At 36.7% G+C, this 21,027-nt stretch overlaps 1 protein-coding gene across 1 annotated transcript in view; it reads left to right on the top strand.

Moving 5' to 3' along the window:
• LOC150089571 (sec1 family domain-containing protein 2-like) overlaps window positions 1-21,027 on the top strand; it is a 200,058-nt gene that overhangs the window by 87,175 nt on the left and 91,856 nt on the right. Inside the window, exons 8-9 of the mRNA XM_090390034.1 lie at window positions 444-616; window positions 11,438-11,543. Coding sequence (XP_090246160.1) covers window positions 444-616; window positions 11,438-11,543 — 279 coding nt within the window. The remainder of the gene's footprint in view (window positions 1-443; window positions 617-11,437; window positions 11,544-21,027) is intronic.

Raw genomic sequence — 21,027 nt, 5'->3', positions numbered from 1 at the left:
TTCATATGTTTGAAAGACTGAAAAATAATTTGGTAAAACACTGATTCCACATGGATGATGAAGTGAAGGAAGCCATTAAACAGCAGCAAACTGCAACCAAAAGACTATGATTGGGGTATAAAAACTGTGGTGTACAGTTTTTATACCCTAGGGATGGCACTTATGCTGTCTGTGGTGGAGATTTTTTTTTAAAATCAAGTATCAGTTATTGTTAAAACGATAATTCTCATTTTCATTTGACTCATCTTTGCATATTTAGTTGTTAATATATAACAGCATGATCATTAAGCTATGATAATTTCAGTTATTATGAATAAGAAATAGAAATAAATATAGTTGTAATATCCAGAATGTTTCATGAATTTTGCAGTTTTGTGTTATATGATTAGATTTTTTATCACAGAAGATACTTGACTAATAAATTTTTATTATACTTGTGCTAGAATGGTACAAAGAAAGCATCACTTATACTGATTGATCGAACACTGGATCTGGTAGCACCACTGAGTCAGTATACAGAGTCTCTTCTAGATAGAATATTAAGGGTGTTGCCCCGTCTTCCAGGTTATTCAAGTGATGTAGCTGTAAATATGGCTCCACTTTGTGCTACTAAAGGGTAAGTTGTAATGTAGTGTAAGAGTTAAAGATGGCTTTTTCTTTAATGAAAAGCCCTTAATAAACTATCACTAAAGTTTTATAAAAGGACTATATTTTTTCAGATATTGTTATTTAGTTTCATAACTTATTTTATTTAAATATATTTAATAATACCATCTAATAGTGCAAATGATACAGCTTAAAATTTAAATGAAATATTATAAATGACTTCATAAAAAGTGTATCTCAAAGTTCAAGTTAGTGTTATCAACTCTTAGTGGAAGTAAGTTGATGAAGTTCTAGAGCAGGTATCATCTTTGTACACATTGGCAATGATATCACTTTGTACACAAGGTGATATTTTTGTACACATTGGCACTAATGATATTAAGATAGAGATCTAAGCAGTTAATTAAGAAATACAGGGCATCGTTGAAAAAAATTGAAAGTCTTTTCGATTCTCCCAGACACAATAGGAGAGAGTAAATGATGAGAGCCTTGTCAATTAGTTCAGCCCTGGAGAGACTGCAAGGCTCATGGGGGGGTAGAAATTTTTTCAGCATGGTCTGTGCTTGTTAATAGGAGAGACTGTTTTCACAGTAATAGGGATATACTTAAATAGAAGAGGTGTAAGAAACTTACTGATGCTATTGAGGCAGTGTTAGGTTGGTTAGAAAGCTGCTAGCTAGTGAACACACGGGGGGGGGGAGAAGATTAACAGCAGCTGCAAGCAGAGTGTAAGTGATTCTTGTACTTCTTTTGTTGGAACTTGCAGCAGCCTGAAAAGCACAGTGATCTTCGTGGACTAATGTTATTAGTGGAGTCCCCCATGGTTCGGTGTTGGGTCCATTGTTGTTTTCTGTATTTATTAATGAAGGTATATTGGGCTTAATGTCTTAGTTTATAGACAATACCAAGGTTGGCAGGGTCGTTAATGACACTAATGACAGTACACTACTGCAAGAAGATCTAGAAACGTTGAGCAGATGGACTGAGAGATGGCAACTGAAGTTTAATATTGACAAATGTAAAGTACTGCATATGAGTAGCAGTAACCCCAGAGTAACATATCAACTATGTGGTACTACACTCAAGGTGGTAGAGAATGAAAAGGATCTGGGGGGTAATTGTGCAGTGAGATATGAAGTTTTCTGACCAGTGCAGACAGTCTGCAAGAGTAACTCATAGTGTCTTGTTAATGATATACAGGAATTTTTCTAGCAGGGATAAGGAGGTGATTATCCCCTTGTATAAGGCAATGGTCAGGCCACACCTTGAGTACTGTATACAGGTCTGGAGACCTTATTTTAGGAAGGCTGTAGAGTTGCTGCAATGAGTACAGAAAAGGGCAACAAGATTAGTGAATGGAGCAAAGAGTTTCTCTTACAAAGAAAGGCTTAAGATTTGTAAATTACAGTGTCTGGTGACTAGACACCTGTGAGGTGATCTGACTGAGATGTATAGGACCTTGAATAGTTTGAGCAAGCCGAATGCTGATGGGACTCTTCTGCTTGCTCAAATTAAGAACCTGAGGGGGCATAGGTTCAAATTGGGGAAAGACGGTTGTAGAATAGGTGTGCGATTGATTGCCAGAACAAACTTCCATATGTCATTGTAGAAGTTGACAACTTAAATAAATTCAATGCAGAACTAGACAAACATTTAAAGCAAATGGATAGGTGAAATGGGAAGGGTTTTTTTTTTTTTTTTTTTTTTTTTTGGCTGATGCTGTATAAGCTTGCTTTCTTGCAGCATCATATGCCTCCACTAATGCTAATATTCTGATTTGCGATATCATTTAGTCATTTGTGCACACACATTGTCAATTACTTAATGTTATATTTAAAAATTAACTCATTAAATTTTGGTTAATATCATAAACTGAATTCCTGGTTGAGCCTTTCTGAATGTGTGATTTATCTTTTTACATGCAAATTTGAGGAAGATATCTTGAACGAATAATATACAGGAAACTTATAAAATCCTGCACATATTACAAAAAAAAAAAAAAAAAAGTCACATATTATAATCTGGAATATTAAGAAAGCAATCATATCAGTGATTGTATTTATATTTAGAATCCATGTAAAAAAAGGGCGACAGCTTCCTCTCCCTCCCCCATGCAAAAAAAGCAACATCTCTCTCTCTCTTCTTGGTGCCTGTTTAATAAACTTTGTAATAATTTAGCACAAACCACTTATGCAATTATAGCTATCTAGCTGGTCGTACTGTGTTTGTGAGAGCTGGTGACTAGTTTGGCATCCTTTTAAAATAGCTGAGAGCAAAGCAAGATAAGATGCGCAACTTTGGTATAGCTGGATAAATATAAGCTTTGTTAAATCAATGGTTAATCTCTTCCATAAATGGTGACTTGTGCACACAAACAATAGATTTAATTTCATACAGCCTTGTTAGCTGTAACATATTATAATGACGAGAAGCACAAAACTTAGCAACCTTAATTATTATGAAAAATTGATTGAATTTTTCAACTATACATTATTAGACAGGCACAGAGAAAGAGACCACAAGAGAAGCACATGAATTAATGAGCTTCTCCAAGAGAGCTTGACCACTAGGTATACCTCTAAATCTGGAAAATTTTAAAATCTGACACCTCTCAATTCCTAAGAGTGCCAGATTGTTTACTGTGTTGAAGAATGGTTTTGATAATGTATTATAGATTCAAAATGTTTCCCTACCTCCATGCCATCATACACAACATCTGAGACTATCAGGCTAAGGAAAGTATCAACACAGGAATCTTGAATGTACTGAAAAACTTTAATTACAAGAGGATTTGAAAGAAACATAATAACAGTATATTGATAAAGCATAAGCAGCCCCCCAGGATCTTAAAAGAAAGACAAGAAGATCCACATCTCAGCAATGATAAACAGGAAAAATACCTATCAAAGATACAGGATATCCTATTACACAGTCACAAACAGATCAGTAAAATAGATAAGGGACTCCATTTAAAAAAGGGCAAAAACCATATTGAAAGAAGTTTTTTAGTTTAGAAGAAGATTTATGATTTGCTGTACAGACTACTTGAGGCTAACAATTGAGAAGATTTGCATATATTTGCAGACATTAAAATTCACATGGAAAACTTCCTTGCAGGACTGATCATTAATTCTAAGCTTCATTCAGTGAGATGAATTTCTGATTGCCTTGTTAAACTCTTGAAGACAATAGTCTTGTCTAACCACATCTCTATCAGGAACCTGATAGAGATGTGGTTAGACATCTACTGTACATCTACTATTGTACAAATTGGAGCAGAATGGTATTAAGGGTAAGTTGCTACAATGGATAAAAGGATGGTTAAGTGCGAGAAGACAGGGTGGTAATCAATGGGTGCTGCTCTTCTTGGACTAATGTTATTAGTGGAGTCCCACAGGGTTTGGTGTTGGGTCCACTGTTGTTTTGTATATTTGGCTAAGAAGTGGCAACTGAAGTTTAACCTTGACAAATGCAAAGTACTGCATATGGGTAGAAGTAACCCCAGAGAAATGTACCGACTGTGTGGTACTACACTTAAGGTGGTAGAAAATAAAAAAGACCTGGGAGTAATTGTGCAGGCAGATATGAAGTTTTCTGAGCAGTGCAGACAGGCTGCCAGGGCAGGTCATGGGGTTTTGTCAATGATATATAGGAATTTTGCTAGCAGGGAAAAGGAGGTGATTATTCCCTTGTATAAGGCAATGGTCAGGCCACGCCTTGAGTACTGCGTACAGGTCTGGAGGCCTCATTTTAGGAAGGATGTAGATTTACTTGAGCGTGTACAGAGAAGGGCAACAAGATTGGTGAGGGGAATGAAGGGATCCTCTTATCAAGAGAGGCTTAAGTTCTGCAAATTGCAGTGGCTGGAGACTAGGCACCTGCGCGGTGATCTGATTGAGGTGTATAAGGCCTTGAATGGGTTCAGCACTCTGAATTCTGATGGGATCCCCCTTACGAACCTAAGGGGGCATAAATTCAAATTAAGAAAAGACAGATGTAGAATAGATGTGCGGAAATTTGCCTTTAGCCAGCGGGTGGTTAATTGCTGGAACAAACTTCCATCTGTCGTTGTGGAAGTTGATAGGTTGAATAAATTTAAGGAGGAACTGGACAGGCATTTGGAAGGAATGGTGTGATTTTTTTTTTTTTTTTTTTTTGGCTGATGCTGCATAAGCTTTCTTCTTGCATCACATGCTACTACTACTACTACCATAGTAATTTAATCTCTCAGCTTCAGAAGATTCTGTTTCAGCCCCATGACCATGGTTTTTCTTTAATTTGAATTCTATGTTAATGTTGGAATTAGCTTTAATAGAGGCATATGATGCAAGAAAGCAAGCTTATATACACCATCAGCAAAAAAAAAAAGAAAAAAGAAATCCATTTCATCCATATATTTGCTCTAAAAATTTGTCCAGTTCTTCCTCAAATTTATTTAAGCTATTAACTTCTGCAACAACAGATGGAAGTTTTTTCCAACAATCAACTATCCGCTGGCTAAAGGCAAATTTCCACACATCTATTCTACAACTGTTTTTCCTCAATTTGAATTTATGCCCTCTCAGGTTTAATCTGAGCAAGTGTCTTGGGTGCCTAGTCTCAAGAAACTGCAATTTGCAGAATTTAACCTTTCTTGGTAAGGCACTCCTTCATTCCCCTCACCCCATGGAACTTGTTGCCCTTCTCTGTACTCATTCTAACGATTCTACATCCTTCCTAAAATAAAGCCTCCAGTCATGTATGCATTACTCAAGGTGTGGCCTGAATATTGCCTTATACAAAGGGATAATAGGATTCTTCAATCAGAATCCCTTATACAATGGGATTCTGATCGAGGTGTATAAGGCCTTGAATGGTTTGAGCAAGCTCAATGCTGACGGGATACTTCCACTTGCTCAGATTAAGAACCTGAGGGGCATAGATTCAAATTAAGGAAAGACAGTTGTAGAATAGATGTGAGGAAGTTTGCTTTTAGCCAGCAGGTAGTTGATTGCTGGAACAGACTTCCATCTGTTGTTGTGGAAGTTGATAGCTTAAATAAATTTAAGGCTGAACTACAAACATTTGGGGTGACCGGATGGGTGATATGGAAAGGGTATTTTTTTTTTTTTTTTTGCTGATGCTGTATAAGCTTGCTTTCTTGCATCATATGCCTCAACTAATGCTAATAATTACCTCCTTTTCCCTACTGTCAAAATTGCTGTATATCATTGAAAAGATCCCATGATCTTCTCTGGCAGCCTGTGTACACTACTCAGAGAACTTCATATCTTACTGCACAATTATCCCCAGGTCTCTTTCATTCTTTACCACCCTGAGTGTAGTACCACACAGTTGGTACATTTCTCTGGGGTTATTGCTACCCGTATGCAGTACTTTGCATTTGTCAATGCTCAACTTCAGTTGCCACTTCTCAGCCCATCTGCCCAACTTTTCTAGATCTTGTTGCAGTACTGTCATTACTATCATTAACAACCCTGCCAATCTTTGTATCATCTGCAAACATGGACATTAAATCTGATACATTTTTGTCAATATCATTGATGAAGGTATATCAGGCTTAATGATATACCTTCATCAACAGTAAAACCATCAATATCAAGTGAACCAACCTGATTCAACCCCTTCTTTCTAGAGTTTATATAAGTAAAGAAGTCTTTGCTGTTTTTCTTTGCATCCTTTGCCAAAGATTTTTTGTAATATGTCTTTGCTTGTCTAACCCCCTTTGTGACTTGATTACAGACTAGCTTATATCTATCATAGGCTTCTGTGTCACCTGATAATTTCTATGCATCCCATGCATTTTTTTCTCTGCTACGAGTCTCATTAGTTCAACAGACATCCATTTACACCTAAACCATGAACAGTATTTCTTAGTTGGTATGAAAAGCTTAGTAGCTTCTATAATTACTTCCCATTTAGCATTTGCTGCTGGCAACTTTATCATCAGACAGTTCCACTGTATAGAATTTAAAACCTGTGTGAGACCACCGTACAAAAATAAAATCCCTTCCTTTTACCTCTGATGGTAGTGACATCTTTAAGTAAATCCCATATCAGTACACTGTGGTCACTGCCACCTAGTGGTTCCTTTTTCTGCAAATTATTAATGCACGAGTAATCACTGCCGATAATCACACAAGAGTATTACTCCCTCTGGTTGCCTCTCAAACATTCTACTATAGAAAACAATCATCCATTAAATCCACAAAAGTCTTGCTAGTTAATGTGTGAGTGACCAATCCACAAGTTCAAGCCAATATCTGGGAAGTTAAAATCATCCCATATAAAACATTCTGATTTACTGGCCCACTCAATTTCTCTGTACAATTGTTCATTGTACTCATCAGTCATTAGGCCTATAACACACTCCTCTCATTTTTGCTTTCCCAGTACTTATGTCACACCAAATTGACTCAACATTGCACTGTCCACCAACGTCAACTGGATGCACTTCCGATTTTATGTCTTTCTGAACTAACAGCATAACCTCTCCTCCCTTCTTAAACTGTCTATCTTTTCTGTATTCATTATACTCCCCAAATTCCAATTCTGCACTGCTTATATCTGTGTAACACTGCATCTCTGATAACACAACAATATCTGCCTTTGATGTCTTGACCAGCACTTCAAACTCATCAAATTTATTATCTATACTCCTAGTATTGGTGTACATGTAAGTATACATGTAGTAGTGGCATGTGATGCAAGAAAGCATGTGTATGAGCTTATGCAGCATCAGCCAAAAAAAAAAAAAAAAATCACATCATTCCCTCCAAATGCCTGTCCAGTTCCTCCTTAAATTTATTCAACCTATCAACTTCCACAACGACAGATGGAAGTTTGTTCCAACAATTAACCACCCGCTGGCTAAAGACAAATTTCCGTACATCTATTCTACATCTGTCTTTTCTTAATTTGAATTTATGCCCCCTTAGGTTCGTAATCTGAACAAGTGGAAGGATCCCATCAGAATTCAGCGTGCTCAACCCATTCAAGGCCTTATACACCTCAATCAGATCACCGCACAGGTGCCTAGTCTCCAGCCACTGCAATTTGCAGAACTTAAGCCTCTCTTGGTAAGAGGATCCCTTCATTCCCCTCACCAATCTTGTTGCCCTTCTCTGTGCACGCTCAAGCAAATCTACATCCTTCCTAAAATGAGGCTTCCAGACCTGTATGCAGTACTCAAGGTGTGGCCTGACCATTGCCTTATACAGAGGGACAATTACCTCCTTTTCCCTGCTAACAAAATTTTTATATATCATTGACAAAACCCCATGACCTGCCCTGGCAGCCTGTCTGCATTGCTCAGAAAACTTCATATCTGTCTGCACAATTACTCCCAGGTCTTTTTCATTTTCTACCACCTTAAGTGTAGCACCACACAGTCGGTACATTTCTCTGGGGTTACTTCTACCATATGCAGTACTTTGCATTTGTCAAGGTTAAACTTCAGTTGCCACTTCTTAGCCCATCTGCCCAAATTATCTAGATCCTGTTGCAGTAGCACACTGCCATTACTGTCATTAACAACCCTGCCAATCTTTGTATCATCTGCAAACTTCGACATTAAGCCTGATATACCTTCATCAATATCATTGATAAATATACAAAACAACAGTGGACCCAACACTGAACCCTGTGGGACTCCACTAATAACATTAGTCCACGAAGAGCAGCACCCATTGATTACCACCCTCTGTCTTCTCGCACTTAACCATCCTTTTATCCATTGTAGCAACTTACCCTTAATACCATTCTGCTCCAATTTGTACTGTAGTCTTCCATGCGCAACAGTGTCAAAAGCTTTCCTGAAATCCAAATATATGATATCAAAATTATTTTTTGCATCCAGTTCCTTTGTAACCACATCATAATATCCTATCAAATTTGTCAGACAAGACTTTCCCTTAACAAACCCATGCTGTGTCTGAATTATTGCTGCCTACAGCCTTGTCTAGATGATCCTGCAATGCATCTTTAACAAGTGACTCCATTATTTTACCCGGAACAGAAGTTAAACTAACTGGCCTGTAATTACTCGTGTCACCCTTCGTTCCCCCTTTGTGAATTGGGGATACATTTGCACATCTGCAGTCCGTGGGAACCTCCCCTGAGTCCAAAGGATGCTCTCATAATTTTGGCTAAGGGTTTGCTTAGTTGCTTTGCCGCCTCCTTTAATATAACTGGATAGATCCCATCCACCCTAGGTGCTTTTCTTATGTTTAACTTCAACAATTTCTCCTCAACTTTGCTCTCAGTTATTACAAAATCATTAAGTATCCTGCTACTATTTGACAACCTTCTGCCATTTTCAAACCTTAATAATTCCTCATGTGTGAATGTAGATGCAAAATACTCTAAGTAATCCTTACACAGCCCACATATTTACTTGTTTCACTGCGACTCCCAGCAGTCCTGGTAATCTCCAGCACCTTGCTTTCCAGGCTGCTGCTCATTCTAATAGAAGCAGTGCAAGAATCACTTTTGCCTCTGTCTGTGGCCACTGTTAACCTTTTAGTCTGTGTATCCCCACCCAAGCTAGCAGTTTTCCAACCCACCTAACACTGCTCAATAGCATCAGCAAATATTCTTGCACCCTTTCTATTATTGAATACGTGTGAATATCTCTCTCAAATTTTGTTACAAGAGTGATCCAAGCAATTATATGCTTCAAAATCTGATGTCAATGGCAGAAAAAATTATGGAATCTCTGATTAAGAACACAGTAATGATATGAGAGTAATGATATAAGAGCCACAGCATGGTTTTGTTAAGGCAAGAACTCATCTGACTAAACTGACAAAGTATTATGAGGTAGTCAGAGAGAAAGTGGATGTAGGGAATAACTTTAACATAATTTTAGGTTTTAGAAAGGCTTATGATGTAGTTGCACACTGACATCTTATGCTTAAGTTGGAAAGTGTGGCATGGGGATTAGGCTGCTGCAATGTTTATAATTGGGCAGTGTTTTGAATGGACCAATGTTATCAGTGAGATTGCTCAGGGTTTTATGCCAGGGCCCTCATTGTTTGATGATGGTATTGCAATTTCATGTCAGAATTTGTTGGTGATATTAAGTTGGGCATAGTCATTAACAATTAAAACCAGGAAATGTTACTACAATAAGTCTTAGATAAGTTATATAGCTGGTATAAAGATGGCAGTAAAGCTTTGATGTTGGTAAATGCAAGGTACTGCAAAGGGTTCATAGTAATTCCAAGTTAAATTATTGACTTGTGGGGAGGAGAGAAGAAGGTAAATGATTTTTGGATTGTAATACAATCTGCTATGAAAATTTTAGTGTACTGTCAATGATATGTAGAAATTTTGCTAGTAATGATAAAGAGCTAAGTATCCCACTGTACACATCAATGGTTATACTTGAATACTGTATATTGAGGTGAGCAACAATGCTAGTTGTGGAGAGAGAGAGAGAGAGAGAGAGAGATTTTACCAGAGGAGACTAGCTCTGTGAGCTGTAAAGTTTGGGAACTGGGCATCTGATTGAGCTGTTGATGGCAGTATATTTTCTCATTCTAAGATAATGCAAACAGAAGGATACAAATTCAAATTAATAAAAGATAATCATAACTTGGATGTAAGAAATTTGTCTTTAAGTACAGAGTAATCAGCCTTCAGGACAAGTCGCCACCTAGCCTTGTAAAGGCAAATAATTTATCCTGATTTAAAGAGTAAATAAATATTTGAATATTTAGAAAAGGTAGATAAAATATATAATGTGGTGGATGTATTATTGCCTTTAGTTACATAGTAAACAACTCTTTGATCAAGTTACACCTAGCCTTGTACAGGCAGAGTGAGCTTGTGTAGATTTAAAGAGGAAGATAAATTTTGGAAGTGGATAAAATTTAGGAAACATTTTATTTCATTTTTATTTTTCAAAATATTTTTTTATTTATTGATGGCAGATTTTACATATTCTTTACATCGATCTGCCATTGTAATATTAATATCAAGAAGATTTTGTCCATAGTAGCAGTTATTTAAAATTATATTTATATTACAATAGTTAGCTTTTAAATTCATTGGCATTTGTTAGCTTTTAAATTCATTGGCATTTGTTAGCTTTTAAATTCATTGGCATTTGTTAGCTTTTAAATTCATTTTTCTCTTTATTTGACTTCTTAATTTAAATCTCACCTTCATATATTATCTCTGATTTTCAATTATCAATCAATTTTCATCTCTCTCTCTCTGTATTTTTTTTTTTTTTTAGTGACTGGTGCATTATGATTGAAGTTTCTGATATAGCACGTAACACCTAGCAATTACAAATACAGATGACTTTTCAGCAGATAGTATTGTTTACATGTAACATAACTAAAATAAGTGGGTGCTTAGTTCCATTAGTTGAAACAGTGCACCCATAGTGCATTCTGTTTTGTCATCATTTGGATTATATTTTCCTATTGCCAAACCATTCTGTTAGTAGTTGCAGTCATTTTAAAGTCAGCATCATAATACTAGGCAGTCGTCTCTATTTCTTTGTGCAGCACTTCTTTCTTCCATCATGGTTAATAGACTCAGTTCATTCAGCCATTTGCAAGATTTCTGTAGGCTTCGTATATATCTGTTTCCTGTTATCATCATCACCACCACCACAAATAGAGCAGATAATGGTCTTTGTGATAGAATGTCTGCATTATTTCTGCATCTCTTATGATCACTGCTAGGTTGTTGTCAATTTACATGATTCCCAGTGCTTACCAAGTAGCTTGCTGTTTTCAATATTTTAATACACCCTGTGTGTTTAAGCATTTTTAAGATATATGTATATAAATGTCAATTTTTTTTTATGTTCTAGTGGCGAGGTGTTTGGTAATCCTATTCTAGCACCAGGTTGTATAGCACCTAGTTACAATAAGGAAATGGTTGCAGTTCTAGAAGCAGCAGTCACCTCAAAACAGAAGGTAAGAGAATTTTAAAATGCATATTTTATGTATAAAAACATCTTAATTTAAATTTTCTAGATTTTGTTCAAATTTTATAAGAAAGTTTCAGGTTATATACATTATGCTTAATATATCTTAACTTTTATAGCCTGTGGATAATATTCCTCCTATTTTTGCTAATTAGAATTGCTGTTTAATAGAATTAAAATTCAATTCACAAACGTGATCACAATGACCGGCGCTTACTACACATCGTATAGCAAACAGTACTTTACTATGGTGAGTCCATCATAACGTGATTTGATTGTACAGTGAACCAATTGTAAAGCGGGGGTCCATTGTATTTTTAATTATTTATGTGAAACTTCGAATAATTGGAGCAGCCGCTTAATCGGGCCAAAATGCACTAGTCCCCATGTGTCCCAAATAACAGGAATCAACTGTATTAGAAAAGGCTGCAGGTTCCCATCCCTGATCTAGAGATAAAAGGATGTTGAAAAGCTGGTTGGCTTATTTAATGAAGTCCCTGATGGAAAGTTGAATGTATTAAAAACTCAAGAAACAGAAACTTTTTTTTTAATGGAAAAATGCAAACAGGAAAGGTATTAGAACTTATAGGCATTTGGGACCATGCAGCATGAATTTAAGGCCGAGAAGACACTTATTGGCATTAGATTTGAATTTCTGTAGATTATAATTTTCAGGAAAGACATGTGAAGAAGGTTTCCCAGAAAACAGAAGTACAAGGGATAAGTGAGCAAGAGGAAAAGTTGGTTCTGTGAGTTTTTACTTAGACGGTGAGTGGATGTTGACTAGTTGCAGCATGTATTTGGAAGAGTGGGAGAATTACAGATGCCAGTTCAGAAGAATAGTGCCCATATATGTATCTGAAAAAAAGGCATGCAGCAGAAACTGAATGTCTATGCGACAGAGTGGTGAAACTTTGTAAGAGATGGGTCATTAATTAACCTGACTACTCTCTTTTGATGGCGCCTTCATAGCCAGGTGGGCAGAAGCAGTAGTGCATAGCACACACTTCTTGGTTAGACTGGGATTCGAGCCCATGACCACCAAATACGGAGGATGCGGAAAGGTCAGGGAATGACCACCGCATATCCCCAGAGCAATATGGCCCTAGTTGCTAATGCTCCTAAAAACCAAATAACAAAAAACAAAAACCCTCTTTTTATTGCTGTCTAGAGAAAGATTTTTGGGTATCACCCTAGATGTGAGAACAATATTCCATGGTAGGGCAGGTTTGGGATTTTTACAGAGAGAGTGTAGTTGTTTAGAAGAAAAGTAATGCCAAGAGTAAAAAAGAAAACTCATCTTTTTTTGATGCAGTAGGATCAAAATTTGTGATGTGGTTATGCCAAGAGAGATTAGAAGTCAGGGTAATCCATATTAGACATATGTGATTTTGTCTAGAAATCTGAGTATTATTGAAGATGAGCATAGGAGCAATACACTCTTTTTTTGCAAGAATAAATCAGGACTGAGTGTTAAAAGGAATGAAATTAATTTTCTCTGTTCCATTGGACACTTACCTGGAAATTGCCATTTAAGGAACTAACTGTTGGTGGATATTCAAGAGGTTGAAGCTGTTTGTGCAGGCAAGGTTTCTCAAACTGGAAAATGGAATGCAATGTGCTATCATCAGCAAAACTATGGATAGGATTTCTAGTCAGTCAAAGAAGGGCATTAATATACAGGAGGAAAAGAGTGGAAGAAAGAACTGAACCTTGGACAACACCAGCATTAGTGGAGAAGTTAGATGACAGAGAGACATCGACCATCATCCACAGCAAGTGGTCAGAGAAAAAAACTGGATACCCAATTGCAAAAAACAGTTGACAATCCCTAAGAAGGGAACTTGATTAGAAGAGCATTATGCAAATCAAAAGCCATAAAAATGTCAAAAGCAACCTGCTTGAGTTCCACCAAGCTTTTCCATTTAATTAATCCAAAGATGAATAACATAAGATAATATATCATCAGTGGGTCAACACTGATGGAATCCATATTAGCAATCATTGATTAAATGTACGGCTTCAAGTTAGTTTAATTGTTGGTGGTTGATGGATTTTTCTATTACTAATTTTGACATGCCTCTAATTAAGTCATAATAATCAGGATCTTAGAAAAGGTATTATACATTTTGAAGTTGAAATTCTAATACTGGCTGATAGTTATCCTCAGTGCTGGGACAGTACTCGATGGTACGGCATACCGGCACTTTTATTAACTGTGACGTGTGACATTTGGATGCAATACATTACAAAATTTGTAATATTCAGTAAATTTTTTTCACATGTTTACCTACTATTCAAATAAGCTTAAAGTTAATTAACTAAATTTGCATTTTTCATTGTCTATTGTTAAGATATTTGCTATGTAAAACTTTATAACCATTTTTAGAATTTTAAATTACTCAGTAGAACCTCTATTTAACAAACCTCTTTATAGCAAATGTTTCTATTTGGAGAATTTTTTTTTAATTCCCCTTGGTAAATACATTTAAATTAGTTTCTGTTGAGCGAAGAAAATTTTCATATAATGAATGGATTACAAAAGACTTAACTGGGTACCCACTGTTCGCACTTCTGGCCTTCAGACAATTTAAGCACTTAGTGCTGCTGCTAAGCACGAATTAAGAGAGCTAAAGGGATTAACATTCTACAACTTAGTGGTACTCATAAAACCTATCCGACCACCTGTCCCACATACCGAGAAGTCGCACTGGTCAACAGTGAGCAGATCAAGGAGTATTCCTAATGCGGACAATTGACTCTGGTCAACCTTCTACTATAAGCACCCAGTTTGAGAATTAGGAGAAGGTGATTTTCTTTTACCCTGATAAATAATCATCTGCTGTTTCGTGGAAGTGCATCATCTACACTTTTCAATAAATTTTCCCTATTTCTGTTCATGGTCACAGTACCTGAATATCCAAATGACTTCGACATTTGACATTTAAAAAAAAAAATCAAATTTAAGAACTAGTGACAATGTTGATGACAAGAGAAGGAAAATGAGGACAGTGAAGGTATTAAACCTCCTAAACATGAAACGGTGACAGCTTTTGAAACTTCGTCAAGGCCTGCAGTGTGAAGAAAATGATCTTGAAAATACAAGGTATATAAAAACAAATGTGGACATTTATAATGATCCATGTACACTAAAATACAGTGTACAACAAAAGATAACCAAATATTTTGCAGGATAATTCTTAAGTGTACTAATATTGTGCACATCATGCACGTATGAAAAAAAAAATCTTATCTTAATATGTTATGTATTAATAAATTGTTTTGAAATGTTAGAGAATGTATTTGGCATATGATGCAAGAAAGCAAGCTTATAAAGCATCAGCCAAAAAAAAAAAAAAAACCCTTCCCATTTCACCCATCCGGTCACTCCAGTGTTTGTCTGGTTCAGCCTTAAATTTATTTAAGCTATCAACTTCCACAACAACAGATGGAAATCTGTTCCAGCTAAAGGCAAACCTCTGCACATCTATTCTGCAACTGTCTTTCCTCAATTTGAATCTGTGACCCCCTCAGGTTCTTAATCGTAGCAAGTGGAAGTATCCCATCAGCATTGAGCCTTGTAAACCTCAATCAGATCACCTCGCAGGTGCCTAGTCTCCAGATGCTGCAACTGACAGAATTTAAGCCTCTCCTGGAAAGAGAACCCCTTTGTTCTTCTCACCAATCTTGTTGCCCTTCTCTGTACTCATTCTAGCAACTCTACATCCTTCCTAAAATGAGGCCTCCAGACCTGTACGCAGTACTCAAGGTGTGGCCTGACCATTGCCTTATGCAAAGGTATAATCACCTCCTTGTCTCTGCTAGCAAAATTCCTATATATCATTGACAAAACTCTATGACCTGCTCTGGCATCCTGTTTGCACTGCTCAGAGAACCTCACACCTGACTGCACAATTGCCCCCCCAGGTCTTTTTCACTCTCCACCTTCCTGAGTGTAGTACCACACAGTTGGTATGTTTCTCTTGGGTTACTGCTACCCATATGCAGTATTTTGCATTTGTCAATATTAAACTTCAGTTGCCACTTCTTAGTCCATCTACCTAACTTTTCTAGACCCTGTTACAGCAGCATACTGTCTTTACTATCATTAACAACCCTGCCAACCTTTGTATCATCTGCAAACTTGGACATTAAGCCTGATATATCTTCATCGATATCATTGATAAATACACAAAACAGCAATGGGACCAGCACCGAACTCTGGCGGACTCGGTTAATAACATTAGTCCACGTAGAGCAGTGTCCATTTATTACCACTCTCTGCCATCTCCCACTCAACCATCCCTTTATCCATTGCAGCAATTTGCCCTTAATGCCATACTGCTCCAATTTCTACAGCAGTCTTCCATGTGCACCAGTATCAAAAGCTTTCCTGAAATCCAAGTATATGATATTAAATTATTTTTTGCATCCAGTTCCTTTATGACCACATCGTAGTATCCAATGAAATTGGTCAGACAAGACTTCCCCTTAACAAACCCATGCTGTGTCTGAACTATTACTGCAGTCTTGTCTAGGTAATCCTGCATAACTTCTTTAACCAGTGGGGGCCTCCGTAGCCAGGTGGAAAGAGCAACAGTGCGTAGCACACGCTTCTTGATTAGACCGGGGTTCGAGCCCGTCACCACCAAATACGGAGAATGCGGAAAGGTCAGGGAATGACCACCGCATATTCCCGGAGAAATATGGCCTTAGTTGCTAATGCTCCTTAAAAAAAAAAAAAAAAAACCAAACAAACTTTAACCAGTGACTCCATTATTTTCCCCGGAACAGAAGTTAAACTAACAGGTCTATAATTATTTGTGTCATCCTTTGAGCCACCTTTGTAAATTGAGGATACACTTGCAAGTTCCCCAGTTATTTCTGATTTATTTATTATCTTTTACCGTTTATTTCTTTATAACAAAATTTTTGTTTAACGAATTTTTGCAGGAGAGCAACCGATTTTGTTATATAGAGGTCTGACTGTAGATTTATTTTATTAAGGTTTATCCCACTTTCACAGGTATTGTGTTCATCTACACTCATTTCGGTAAACTCGTGTACATTTTTATTGACTTCTCCTCCTCCTTTGGAAATACCATTTCCTAAGGGTATTGGTCCCCGCTAGTTTTTCTCTGACTTTTGTTATATTGTAAAAGTTTGTTCAACACTAATAACTTTGTATTTGTGTATACAGTAATACCCCGACTTACGCGAACTCGGAGTTACGCGGTTCTTGATTTTTTTTGTTTGGTATATATCTAAAATTAGCTTATCAGTGATTTGCAAGTCAAATCATAAAGCTTGGGTGACAGCTTCTGTTTTTGAGGACTGGTTTGGTCACCACTTCATACCCGAAGTTGAACATTATTGCAAGTCTAAACAGATTCCATTTAAAGTGATGCTTCTTATTGACAATGCACCCAGTCACCCTAATTAATTTCGACCCACATGCGAAAGTTGTGTTTTTGCCTCCAAACACAACCAGCTTGCTTCAACCGATGGACCAGGTAGTCATCAAAACATTCAAGGCTTACTACACGAGGCGTTCGTTTGCACGTCTGAATGAAGCTATGACAAAATAGTGAGATATCTGTTAAAGACTTTTGGAAACAGTTCAATGTTTTAGTTGCCGTAAGAATCATTGAAGAATCTCGGGATTAAATTCACAAAAAAACATTGAATGGTGTCTGAAAGAAACTTTGTCCATTTTTTTTTCAAAAACGAGACAAAAACAACACCAGAAACTGATCATGTCGCTCATGTGAGAGAAGAAGAAGTTGTTAATCTTGCCAGCCAGTTAGATTTGGAAGTCAATGGTGATGATGTCAACTAGCTGTTGGATTCACATAGTCAGGAGCTGACAATGAATGAGCTCATAGAGATGCGTGAGCAAAACATCACTGAAGTATCCGACATTTCAGACCCGGTTCCACCAGAAAAGCACATGACAATTGCAAGTTTGACAGAAGGTCTCAGCTCAATTGAAAAGGGCTTAAATTTTAGAACACATAGACTCCAATGAAGAATGCGTTATAGCTATAAAGCAAGGAATAAAAAAATTATTAGCTTGCTACGAAGAAATTCTGTGTGAAAAAAAGAAATCGCGCTGTGTTGTGAGACGAGTTTGTTAGATTTTATGAAGCCATCAACATTGGAATAACTTTTTTACGTAACTCATTTATTTTTTTAATACATATTTGTATTAATATGTATAAATAACTGCAATTTTATTAAATATTTTTCTTCTAAACTAGTGTTTTTGTTAGTACTTGGTCCCAATTAAACAAAATTTATATGTATTTATATGCAAAGTTGTACCCGACTTACATGAATTCGACTTAAGCGTTTTTCGTTGGACCCACCTATCGCGTAACTTCGGGGTATTATTGTATTCAATTTATATGCAATAGTTTTATTTAACTTCCTGTGCAGTAATGAGACTGTGAGTGAATTAGTATTAAAAAAAAAAACTTCAACTATAAAGTACAAAATGAAAAGAATTACTAGTTTCTTTTCACCTTCCATGGTTAAGAAATTAAAAACAAGTGAGAATTTGAGTGAAGACTTAACTACAGAGACTTTGTCAAAGACTTTTTGTTCCTGATGGTATCTGTGTCCAACAGCAAGGGACGACTGACCTAATGACTGGCCAAGTTGCTGGACTGTTGATCAAAAAAATGACTTCTGTGCGAAGTATAACTGGCTAAATGATCAAAATAAGAGACTTGGCTGTGCGTTATGCAAACAAATTGGAATTCTTGGAGTGGAAAAGAAGATGGGCATGAACATTTCTAAGGAATGGGCAAACAATGAAGTTACCTATTTTGGTGAAAGCAGACAGCAACTATCTTTAAGAAAAAAAATTTTAATCATAAGAAAACAGTGGGACATAAAGCTGCTATAAAACTACTTGCAGAAGCTGAGAAAGCCCCCCCCCCCCGAAAATCCGTGTTTAAAGAGTTTATCTCATGAAAAATTAATAACACCAAAAATTTTTCACACCACATATAATGTGGTCGAAGAAAATCAGTCTTTTCATAATTTTGAATCAGAGATTGACCTACAAGAATTAAATGTGATTGATATGGATTGTATTCAGTTAACTCTTGCATTAACATCTGAATCACATTAGTAATAAAATGAGAAAAAATTTCACTAATATAATCGTTATGTCGAACAGAAAGATTTCATTGATAATCAACCGTGGTGAGTAAGAAATCCACTTTAATCATTTACGTTACATTCGAACTTGAACATTTGACAGTAGAATGTGATCTGTGAATTTGTTTTTGGACTTAATTAAACTCGAACGTTTTGCTGCAAAAGGGATATATGATTCTCTGCTTGATTGTATTCAGTCATACAGTATGGTGGAAAACTTTTAAAAACTCACTTAGTTTGTGTCACATGATGGTGCAGCTGTTATGATGGGTAGTAAAAGTGGCGCTACAAAAATAATAAGAGCAAAAATTCCCTTCTTTAATAGTGTGGCATTGCACTAATCACCGATTAGAACTATCAGTTGGTGATACTGTGAAATCCGTTGCAATACCAATAGATTTAAAGCATTTATTGATAAACTGTATGTCATGTATAATGTGTTGCCAAAAGCTGGAGAATTGAAGGTGTGCACAACTCGCTGGATATCAAATTATTAAAAATTGGCAGAATTTTAAGCACACGATGGGTGGCATCGAGTTTCCTGTCTATTTCAGCTGTTTGGAATAACTTGCTTTCCTCCTGTGTGTGTGGGATTACTTCCCCCCTTTATTTTGCTGGCACACAGGAGTTGGTGAATTGCTTCCCCGCCCTGTGTGCGGAATTTTTTTTTTTTTTTATGTTATGTTATTTATTTATTTATTTTTTGTTTGCTAGCACTTATGCACTGATCCTTTGGGACTAGTGCACAAGTGCAGGATTTTTATTATTTTATTTTATTTATTATTATTTTTTTTTTTTCTCGTTGCTTTTTTTTGGGCACCTCCATAGCCAGGTGGGCAGGAACAGCAATGTGGAGCACACGCTTCCTGATTAGACCGGGGTTCGAGCCAATGACCACCAAATACGGAGAATGCGGAAGGTCAGGGAATGACCACTGCATAACTCCAGCCCGGATAAAGGGTGAGCGTTGGAGTCAGGAAGGGCATCTGGCCGTAAAAATTTCATGCCAAACAGTAAAAACACTGACCTCATATATATAAGGGGAAAAAGGCGAGAACAAAAAAAAAAATTATTATTTTTTTTTGGCACTTGGGAATTGGTGAATTGCTCCAAATTTTATTTTGTTTATCCCAAAAAGCCAAATAAATTAGTGTTTTTTCAATTGCTTAAACCACAGCTCTAAAGACTGCATAGCCTTGTTTAAGATTTGGTTGAAGCAATGTACCTTGTAAGCTTCCTCAGCAGACTTGTAATATAGTACAGTCAGTCCTCGTATAACACGTGTTTACACTACACGAATTCGACCATACATGATTTATAAATAGGGGAACGATATCTTATATAACACGAACCGAATTCACTTATGCACGATTCACCTTTGTGTTTACAAGAAATGGCAGTTGAACGCAGAATCACCCCAACTGAAAGCAACACGATAGGAATGAAGAGAAGATTCTGAAAATGTATTTATGTTTTTTTTTATATCAGCGAAGGGGAAACACATTTCACCATAATAACGTAAAAACTAACACAATTCCAGCTATCGATATAATCGCAAATGCAATTAGATCGAATTTACTACCAGTTTATAGCAGATTCCACTGGCAGAAAAGCAACTGGAAATTGTTTTTATTGTTTTATGGTAGTAACCCCCCCAGAAATGTGCTTTAGTAAAATGTGAGGTGTTAATAGTGTATCTCTGCCTTTATGGTGTTGTTTGTTCAGTTGCTACATGCGTGCAGCTTTGTTTATGTGTATCAAGCATGCCTCCTCATTTTGTAATTGTGCTTTATTCCCTAAAAATGAGTAAAATACTTAAAAGGTGTGAAAAGGAAGTGTCCTGGTGAAGACACTACAGATTCAGAGAGAAAAAGAAAAGCAATATCGATAAACAGAGGCGGACTGGGTCAAAAATTCTTACCCGGGAAAATTTATAGTGGCCTCATACTAGCATTTATGGCCAAAATCACACCGGCCTCCAGCCCACTGGGGTTTCCCCGTTAAGGCTTATGGCCAGTCCACCTCTGTCGGTAGAGAAAAAATATGAAATTGTTAAACGCTTTGAGCGAAATGAAAGACCATGTGATATTGCACATGCTACTGGCCTAAATGAGACAACGCCAAGAATTACAAAGAATGCAGAGAAAATAACTTTCATAGCAGGAACAACTCAAAGTGTAATTAAAATTCATTAGATTAAGACACAAAGAATTGGAAGAGATGGAACGACTGTCATCTTTGGATAGAAAATCAAACAAAAAACAAGTTTGCTTACGATACAAGCAAAAGCATTAGTAATATTTTAT

This window comes from Mastigoproctus giganteus, chromosome 2, assembly GCF_048544385.1.
Source record: "Mastigoproctus giganteus isolate SK-2022 chromosome 2, ASM4854438v1, whole genome shotgun sequence".
NCBI lineage: Eukaryota > Metazoa > Arthropoda > Arachnida > Uropygi > Thelyphonidae > Mastigoproctus > Mastigoproctus giganteus.
The sequence above is the reverse complement of the archived record's forward strand: the minus strand, read 5'-3'. Positions and strand labels throughout refer to the sequence as shown.